This window comes from Aethalodelphis obliquidens, unplaced genomic scaffold (assembly GCF_003676395.1).
Source record: "Aethalodelphis obliquidens isolate GAN/ISIS:26980383/991018 unplaced genomic scaffold, ASM367639v1 scaffold68, whole genome shotgun sequence".
NCBI classification, from domain to species: Eukaryota; Metazoa; Chordata; class Mammalia; order Artiodactyla; family Delphinidae; genus Aethalodelphis; species Aethalodelphis obliquidens.
This window is the reverse complement of record NW_020838012.1, coordinates 3118073-3128318: the sequence shown is the minus strand read 5'-3', so window position 1 is coordinate 3128318 and position 10246 is coordinate 3118073. Positions and strand designations below refer to the sequence as shown.

General features: G+C 39.6%; 1 protein-coding gene across 1 annotated transcript in view; it reads right to left on the bottom strand.

Moving 5' to 3' along the window:
• Positions 1–961: 961 nt before the first annotated feature.
• CNGB3 (cyclic nucleotide gated channel subunit beta 3) overlaps positions 962–10246 on the bottom strand; it is a 141759-nt gene continuing 132474 nt past the window's right edge. The window contains exons 16-18 of the mRNA XM_027089761.1: positions 4152–4298; positions 3741–3915; positions 962–1222 (exon numbers count right to left, since the gene is read on the bottom strand). Coding sequence (XP_026945562.1) covers positions 962–1222; positions 3741–3915; positions 4152–4298 — 583 coding nt within the window. The remainder of the gene's footprint in view (positions 1223–3740; positions 3916–4151; positions 4299–10246) is intronic.

The following is a 10246-nucleotide window of genomic DNA, read 5'->3' as shown; positions in this document are numbered from 1 at the left end:
TTGCAGGGATATGTCAATCTGACATGTGTACAGTCTGCCTTCCTAACCTCGTTACTTTTTACTAAAGCTGAAAACAAGAAGCTCAAATCTGATGTCTTCTGTAGTGAATGCTTGCAAAAGTTTCTGAGAAATGTCACTTTAGCCTCCATGAAGATGGGGACAATCTGATTCCTCCTGTTTGAGTCTGTTGAGCCAGATGAGCCTTTTAAGTTGATATGAGGGAAAATATTAAAGTTTGTTTCTTTAGCAAAGGGTACAGTTTTTCCAACATGTTGCTGCAATGTGATTTTGCTTGTGGGTTTGTTAGTAATGCTGACCAGCAGTGCTCTTCAGGGGACTCCTCTGCAAGTTGGGTTTTACATCCATCGGCTCCCTTGTTTGCTTCCCTTCAGTCCCAGCTGCTGGGTTGATTTGATACTTGACTGACTCATCACCCTACCTTGAATGAAAGTCACCCAACTTTTGACATTTTATTAAAATCTCATACTCCCAAAGTAAGAGACAAATTCATATACATGGAACATTTAACCAAGACTAACAGTGCGATGCAAGACTTTAACACACACACACAATCATGCACACACACACACACACACACACACAATTAAGAGAAAAAGTTAGTGAATCATTTCAGAGCCAAGACCAACCTAATCAAAATGGAGAGAAGAAACATCATCAAGAAAGAACGGAAGAAAAATAACCTACTATATGCAATTAGGAGAAATACCAATTGTGCAAAGCTAATGACAATGGAGAATAGGGATGGTTTTTTTAATAATCTTCTTATTGCCAAGGCAGAAGATCACACTCTCTAGGGTAAATCCTAGAAACTAAGCTAGGGATTTGCCTATGGTTTCTCAAGGGTCCCGGCAAGGTCTTTTCCTCTCATTAGTTTAAGCTACCATCCTGACTACAATCTCTTTGGGAACTAACTAGATTGTATCTAAAGATAATCAAACATTTATGGCTTAGCCTTTTCTTTGACTTCAATCAGCAGAACCTCTTCCCCAGCCTCAGCAGAAGGAGCCATGCTGATGATGAGTGATTGACGGGTAGTTCCTCTGGGTAAAACTGCCCTTCTAATTGACTGGTGCGCTTCCTCTGCTGTAATAGAACTTGTTCGACATTTGGATGTTTCAAGTGGTTTCTCTGCTGGCTGTCTTCTTTTATCTTCATATTTTTTTCCTTTATCCTCTTCTCCTTCAGAGTTTTCACTTTTTTTCTAGAAGCAACAGTTATTGAAAAGAATTGGTATTGAAATCATAATCAAGGACATTGGAGTCTTTTGATTAATATGCAATAGCTAAGGATCACCACTAAGACAAAGACTGTCTGAATTAAGTTAATAAGGGAATCATGTCTGCCATTGACTATCATTTAACTAAGTTTTCTGATGTGCTGGAGAATGGAGCTGAGCTATCACATTTGAATTCGGTGTTAGTCTACGTCGCGTTTTTGTCCCTACCAAGGAATTCACTTCCTATTGACCCTCATGGTCTCTGAATTATTAGACTTAGTGCTCAGGACTCTTTGCTTTTTAAATATTTACTTATTTTATGAAGATGAAATTTTAAATATTTATCTTTTAATAAAAAAGTATTAACCAAATACCATATAAATACTCTAGAATCTCTGGTGTTCCTCCTGCATAAGTTCATGGGAGAACTTCAGGGAGAAATTCATATCTCTTTCCTAGTACAGTCTTCTCCATTTGTCCAATGGGCATTTGATATGGCTTTAGAACCTATTGTATTTAGTGTCATCTGTAGAAATTTCATAGTAAAAAATATACTATGCTCTTTACTGGTGATGCTTGAGATCAGTTTGAGAGAAGCTTGTGCCAGGTATGAATGTGTACATATAAAGTTGAGAGCCTTACTTAACATACTGACTTACATAGTTCTTTAACCCCATAAGCCTTTTACACAAAGTATTATTTCCGTGCCGATTAAATAAGGCATTTGGTATACACTGATTTTCATTGCAGTGTTGTGTGTGTGGCAAAGGATGAGGCAAGTTTTAGTCTCTTGAGTGTGACTGACTTTTATAATATTTGCTTTACCAATTTCCTGAAAGAACCACAGCCTCCCATTTCCTACAGTTTTAGAGATATCATAAGGACTAGATTCAGAAAACCTGAATTCCTGCTGTTTTTCCGTATCTGCCCTCATAAGCTTATCATGAGAATCAAAGAAATATGAAAAAAAAAAGAAAAGCAATAACATTTGAGTTTCTTGACATTTCTAGGAATTGGGAGACAGCTTAGTGTAGGTGTGGAAGTCTGAATACCCGAGTAATAGCTTTTGCTCTATCATTGATTGTGATCTTATCCAAATACATTAATCTGGATCTTAGTTTCTTCATCTATAATATAAAAGCTTGGATGCAATCTATGTGGTTATTTCTGACTTTACATTAGTGATAGTAATTGAATGAATATTAGTGAAAATGTTTATTGGCTTACTGGTAAACTGTCATATATTTATAGGTATATATGTATGTCTATACATATACAGTTGATCCTCATTATTCATGGTAGTTTTGTTCTGTAAAGCTGCCACAAACACTGTTAGCAAACCCTGACCTATCTCTCCTAGGGGTAATGCAGGTTTAGGTTCCTACAAGCCTCTGGCTACAACATTTTTGTCAGCTGCTCAATACATAGCCTTGTGTTATGTGCATTTCTGTTTAGAGACACCTTATTTGATATATATTGTTTATTCATTACACTGAACTCACAGCCAACAGTACTATGACTCATGCCTGAATGAAGCTTATCTAACACACATGTTTCTCTGTATGGCACATCAGAGCATTTTTGTACTTAGGAACACTAGGTGGTGCTTTGGCGATATGCTTGGGGGCCATTTTTTTTTAATTAATTTATTTATTTGTTTTTATTTTTGGCCGTGTTGGGTCTTTGTTGCTGCATGGGCTTTCTCTAATGGCAGCGAACGGGGGCAACTCTTTGTTGTGGTGTGCAGGCTTCTCATTGCGGTGGCTTCTCTTGTTGCGGAGCACCGGCTCTAGGTGCACAGGCTCAGTAGTTGTGGCTCCCGGACTCTAGAGTGCAGGCTCAGTAGATGTGGCACACGGACTTAGTTGCTCCGCGGCATGTGGGATCTTCCCGGACCAGGGCTCGAACCCGTGTCCCCTGCAATGGCAGGTGTATTCTTAGCCACTGCGCCACCAGGGAAGCCCCATGGGGGCCATTTTTAACAGTGTTGTGGGGGGAGAGGCACAAAAATGCAAAAAACATGGCAATAAATAGACCATGAAAAGATCACTTGTTTACAGTGTGAGAGTTGAAACAAGAAGGCAGAGTGTCTCCTTGTTCAACCTCAGCTGGGAACATGTGCCTCCAGCAACTTAAATTTTTTGCTGCTCTGCACATGTATGTCTGTGAATGACCCCCAGAACACCATAATTATTGATTTTGAGGTTACAAACACATTTTAGTGAGTAGGCAGATTCACAAACACAGAATCCACAAAAATGAGGGTCGACTGTATTTATGTATATATACATTAAAACTATCCATAATAAACCTGTGAGGATTAAATGTGATGTTATGTAGGCATACAGTAAACTAATAATAAGTGCTGTATATAAAGTATTAATTATTTGCATTAGATGAACCCAGATTATCCCAGTGTCTGAGATGGAATTAAAGTAGGAGCTTGTCTGGTCTTTAGTCCAGTGGTCTCTGTTACAGCCTTCCTTTCCCTCTGCCTTATTACCAGAACGGTTTGTTCTCTCTTCAGTGCGAGTAGTCTTGCAAGACCTGCTTTTCCTGAGCCTCCCAGGAGAGCTTTAAACTTTTTGGGTGTCTCTTGTTTTGGTGGGAAGAGAAAGGCAAGTCCTTTATTTGGACAAGTTGTCTCTGTGCCTGGAGCCTTGTTCTTTAGAAGCACTCTGTGGACAAGACAGAAAGGCCATTTCAGATAGCACTGTGAGAGTTATGGAAAAACTTACCAGAAATACTATCATTTCTCCTAATCTGTGAAGTTTTCAATGTATAACTGCATAAACAGTTGTTTGTTAAGTGTATCTCATGGGTAAAGTTGATTGTACCCACCATAGCACAGTTCTCATCTTAGATTTTACGAAGTAAAACCAACTCCTCTCTAATGGGGTTTTAAAGGTTATACCTGGCTTTCTTCATGAGGAGCTTTTCAGAATCTGGATAATGCACTAGAATTTCTTGGAGGGTCCTTTTGTCCAGAGTTAAAAGATTGGCAAAGCCGTGGGCCACCACGTTGGCAGTTCTACGGTTTCCTCCTCTTGCTGCTAGAAGGCTGTAAGAGAGAAAAATGAATCTTTGCCACCAGTTTCAATCTTCCTCCACCAAAATCTTAAAAAAAAAAAAATCAAATATTAGAACCATTTATACTGCTTCAGAGATCATTCCCTGGATGTGAGAGTTCAGATGAGTGTGCAGAGAGAGTCAAGATGTGGTGGCAATAGAAGTGGCAACAGATTTCAATGCATTTTGCATCTAACTCCCACCTCAAATCAAGGCCTTGTAGCCATCAGAGCCCTGGGATATTCTTCCTCCCAGATTCCAGAAGTGCAGACTCTCTTTGGACTGGGTATCCTCCATTTGCTCTTTCAGACTAACTTTTCATCCTTCCCGATCCTCTTTGCACTCCAGGAAGCTGACCTCTGTGGGCTTGATCTCTGATTTTCATTTGGGTTCAGCCAATGGGAAATACCAGTAGGAAGTCAGAAAGCAGGAAGAGAGTGGAGTTGGCACGTTTCTTACCCCATACTTCCCTGCCAGGTCTTAAGTTAGCAATGGCTGCAGTTTCTACCAAAATCCACAGCTCCTGGCCATCTCCTGGAAGTACAACTCCCACAGATTTCTTTCTGGGCTCTGGTAATGTGCCCTGCCCTTGTCCCCTTGAGGCCTGGCTGTGGAAACAGCTCCCTTGTAGCTAGCTTCGAGATATATCACCATCTCTTGTTGGGTAGTCTTAGATTTTCCTTTGATTGGCTTCTGTCAGTAATTCCTTTATTAAAGTCTTCTTAGTTAACTTACTTAAGTGTACCTTCAGTTTTTTGTCTGGACTCTGACAGATCAAGCTCTGACATCAAATCTTAATGATACCCTGGTTACATTAGGTGAATTTAATCTCTTCCTATATGTAACTCCCAGATCAAATATTTTCTCAGTATCATAAATTGCTCTGTAGTATAGTCATTCTCATACAACTTCCCACTTGGAATGTTAGAGAATTCTGGACTTTATATCTCTCAGGGACATAGCTGGGGCATTTTGTGTTTGGGAAGTAACCAATAAATAGTTATAAAATAAATGAACACTCGAGTGAATAAAACAAATGAATATAACTTCTGTCATTCACCAATAATCCGGAAAATAAGGGTTGGTCTTTGAAAGCAAGACAAGAAAAAACACATTTCAAATGTGTAAAAAAAACACTACAGGCTCTGCAGTGAAATGGTAACACGAGATTCAGTCTCTCAGAGTCAACCATTTAGAAATGGAGAAAGAAGGCTCACATTAATAAAAAACAATCTCCAGAGGTGGAAGGGACCGAGAAAGCATTCTGGCAATAGGAATGTTCACGTTTTCACAGCCCTGCCTTTGGGGGCAATGAGATGTGAGAAGCTACGTGAGTGCTGTGCCTGAAGATTGATATCAGACCATGTGTATTTCTCCAGCCGTTGTTGCAGAAAAGGGAACATTTTCGCTGGCTGTTAATCATTAAAAAACTAACATAAGGTTTCAGCTCTGACATGTAAAGAGCTTGGAAGTTGTCACTCCTGTCCTTACAACACGAAAAAGTTGAACAAACTGAAAACCAATGACTTTTCTCAGAACTGTCAAAGAACTGAAGTTGCAGGGTCAACTCCCATCCAAATCTGGGGAGACAGGTGAATGCAGAAAGCCACAGCCAAACCTGCTTACCTGGAACAGAAGCCCTTGGAGCTGTAACTGGTAGGAATACCTAAATGGTAATTTCGACAAATTGCTGTACGTTGAGAGTGAACTATCAAGAGAGGGAGAAACTCTGAGGGCCACAATTATGGGGAAACTGATACTTTTATAGGTTTTACCTTGAGAAACTTCAGCAGATTCTCATGATTGAGAGCCAAGAAAGATCTGCTTGTTGCTCGGGCAGTAGAAGGGGATAATTAATCATTGTAAAATACACCCAGAATATATTTGTTCTCCATTACAAAGGTCTACTATCCAGGGGAAAATATTACCAGAGTCTTATCCTAGCTGGAGGAAGGGCATTTCTCTCATCCCAGGCACCTCTGGCCTTCCTGCCTAAGGGGATAAGAAACACCTGTGAAAATCACACCCCAGGGACATAGATCCATTAAAAGACTTAGATTTAATCATAAAGTTAGAGCTTTCCCCCATACCTGAGCACTATACCAAAGGGGCTTCTGTATGGTAACATTGGGTTATAACTGCAAAATGCAGACTTTCTCTGAAGAGCAGTACTGAGGGAAGGCCAAAGTCAACAGAGGAGATAGAAACAAGGTCACTAGAGAAATTTAGAAGCTCTAGCACCTACAGCTACAGCAAACATTAAACACAGCCCAACTCCTAGCCAGATTAATATAAAACCTCATTCTAAAGACCTGTTTACCTCAGTTCCTACTACCTATTACGTCATGTACAGCTTTCAACAAAAATTACAAAGTACACTAAAAAGCAAGTAAAATACAGCCTGAAGAGCTAAAGAAAGCATTAGAACCAGACTGAGATATGACACAGATGTTGGAATTATCAGACAGAGAATTTAAAATAACTATGATTAATATGTTAAAAGATCTATTGGAAAAAGTAGGCATCATACAAGAACAGATGGGTAATGTAAGCAGAGAGATAGAAATTCTAAGATTCAAAAGGAAATGTTAGAAATAAAAAATACTATAACAGGGCTTCCCTTGTGGCGCAGTGTTTGAGAGTCTGCCTGCCGATGCAGGGGACACGGGTTCGTGCCCCGGTCCGGGAAGATCCCACATGCCGCGGAGCGGCTGGGCCCGTGAGCCATGGCCGCTGAGCCTGCGTGTCTGGAGACTGTGCTCCGCAACGGGAGAGGCCACAACAGTGAGAGGCCCGCGTACCTCAAAAAAAAAAAAAAATACTATAACAGAAATGAATACTGACTTTAATGGGCTCATCAGTAGACTGGGCATGGCGAAGAAAAGAATAGATGAGCTTAAAGATAGGTAGTAGAAAGTTCCCAAATTGAATGCAAAAAGAAAAAAAAGGAATGGAAAAAAAGAAAACCAAAAATCCAACCAGAACAGAACATCAAGAACCACAGGACATTTTCAAAAGGTATTTTATATATATGATATATACATAAACATACATCATTCTCTAGTATTAGAAGAACCAGCTGAAGTAATAATGGCCAAGAACTTTTCCAAATTAATGACAGACAACAAATCACAGATCCGGGAAGCTCAGAGAATACCAAGCAGAATAAATACTCCCCCACCCCCATTCCTAGGCCCATCATATTCAAAGTGTAATAAACTAAAGACAAAGAAAATCTTGAAAAGAGGTGAGGGGGGAAAAAAGCCATACATATAAAGGAACAGGAATAAGACTTATAGTGGTCTTTTCATCAGAAACACTGCAAATAAGAAGAGAGTGGAGTGAAATACCAAGTGTTGAGAAAAACAAAATCACCAACCTAGAATCCTATGTATAGTGAAGTTATCCATCAAAAGTGAAGGGGAGATGAAGATTTTCTCAGAAAACCAAAAACTGAGGGACTTTAACATTAGCAGACATACCCTTAAAGATATTGAGACAAATTCTTCAGGAAGAAGGAAAATGATACAGATTAAAAATTTAGGTCTACATAAAGAGTGAAAGACATGGGAGAAGGAATAAGCAGAGGTAAAACGAAAGTCTTTTATTTTCCTTATTCTTAATTGATCTAAAATATGACTTTAAATAATAAAGTAACACTGCATTGGGTGATTGTAGCATATGGATAAGTGAAATGAATGATATCAGTGTCTTAAGGGCTGGTAGGGAAGGGCTGTTATAATGTTCCTGCACTATGTGTGAAGTGGTATAGTGTTAATGTGAAGGTAAACTTAGTTTAAAATGTGTATGGCAAACACTGAAGTTTTTTGAAAAGAATTATAATTGATAAACTAAGAGAAAAGAGAAAATGGAATCTCCTTTCCTGAGGTTCTCCCCAAGACAAGCTCTGCCTTTGCCCTTTTTTTTAAGTAAGAGAAGTAAATTTTACTCTGTCATTCATCCATCCATCCATCTACCTATCTATCTACCTACCTATCTTCCTGCCTATCTATCTATGAAATGGATGTTAATATTTGAAGGATAATGATTGGATGAGCCTATTTCATTCACATTCCTGTCGCCTTGGACATAGGGCAATCCAGTAGTTAGGCAGGGCTGGATGGCACTGGGGAGCTTAATTTGGACCTGAGACTGTCTCTGTGTGTGTCAGACTATGAGAGCAGAACGGAAATAACATATTTAAATGTCAAGTTATTTTGAGATTTCTCAAGCTTTAATTAAACTTGCCTACAGGTTACACATTTGGAGTGCTTGATGAGTTTTTGAACGGAAGAAATAGTCTGTCTGCCAGATGGATTTTGCCCAAACTCTCAGCAGTGTTTAAAATAGCATCGTTTTTTTCCCTCCTGTCCACAAAATGCTTCTCCAGCATTCCACCAATGGAAAGTTTCACTCATTAAATAGCTTAGTAAGAAGATCCCTAAATATTCCCAAGCCCACATAGTTTCTGAAAGAGCACGTGCTGGAGGACAAACAGCCGAGGTTAATGGTAAGTGTCCCCAGGTCAAAAATACTGAACAGAGCAATGGCCCAGGAAACAAGGGAATGGATTCTAATTCTAGGTCCACTTTTGTTTGCTGTGACCTTAAAAAAGAACTTAAGGACCTTTTAGATTTTTACTCCAATCATGTATTTATTAAGTGCCTATCATGTATTCAGCAGGTAAAGTAGTGCAAAAGGAAAAATAGTAAAGCATGGTATGGTTTGTGGAAAGAGTACAGATTTTGGAACCAGATAACTCTACGATTTTATTTATTTATTTATGTTTAATTTAAAAGAATTTAAATTGAACTATAGTTGAAATCTACCATTTATTAAGTGTATTTCTGAGCAAGACACTTAATCTCTCTTTTGGATTAACAAGACCACCTTTTAGTACCTTCTGTACTATAGGCCTGATTATCTTTAGGGAGAGATAGGTGTGTTTTTTTTGTTTTTTGTTTTCTTTACGTGGGCCTCTCACTGTTGTGGCCTCTCCCGTTGCGGAGCACAGGCTCTGGACGCGCAGGCTCAGCGGCCATGGCTCACGGGCCCAGCCGCTCTGCGGCATGTGGGATCTTCCCGGACCGGGGCACGAACCCGTGTCCCCTGCATCGGCAGGTGGACTCTCAACCACTGCGCCACCAGGGAAGCCCAGAGATAAATGTTTATAGACCCCTGACATTCAATTATGAAGGTGTAATTAGGTAAAACTCCTGGCTGAGAAGTTTTAAACCCTAATTTGGGGTATGTAACTGTAACAACTAACAATAAGTATAATAAATTTTATTACACAGGGTTCTCCAGAGAAACAGAAAATATAGGACATATACAGATATATATAAAAGGAGATTTATTATGGGAATTGGCTCATGTGGTTGTGGTGGTTATGGAGTCTGAGAAGTCCCACAGTCTGCCATCTACAAGCTGGAGGCTCAGGAAGCTGGTGCTGTAATTCAGTCTGAGTCCAAAGGCCTGAGAAGGGGAGAAAGAGGAGCCTCTGGTGTAAGTCGATGTCTGGGTCTGAAAGTCCAGAGCCAAGAGCCCTGATGTCTGAGGGCAGGAGAAGATAGATGTGCCAGCTCAAGCTGAGAGAGTGAATTTGCCCTTTCTTCACATTTTTGTTCTATTCAGACCCTCAGTGGATTGGGTGATCCCTACTGCATATAATATACATATAGTACATACATATAATATGTACATGTGCACATATACATATAAACAAATGTATATGTATTTACATATACATATACATTGCTGTGTGTATATATCAGAAAGAGCTAGAATATTCAGATAGTCCCTAGTCAGTCATTCATTTCCAGCTTTTTTCCAGGGCTGCCACATACAGCATCATAAATTGTGCACTGCATACACAGACTATAATGTGACTGGAACACAATGTGCACAGCCCTTTTTCACAGAGCTAGTTTATCCAGAAAG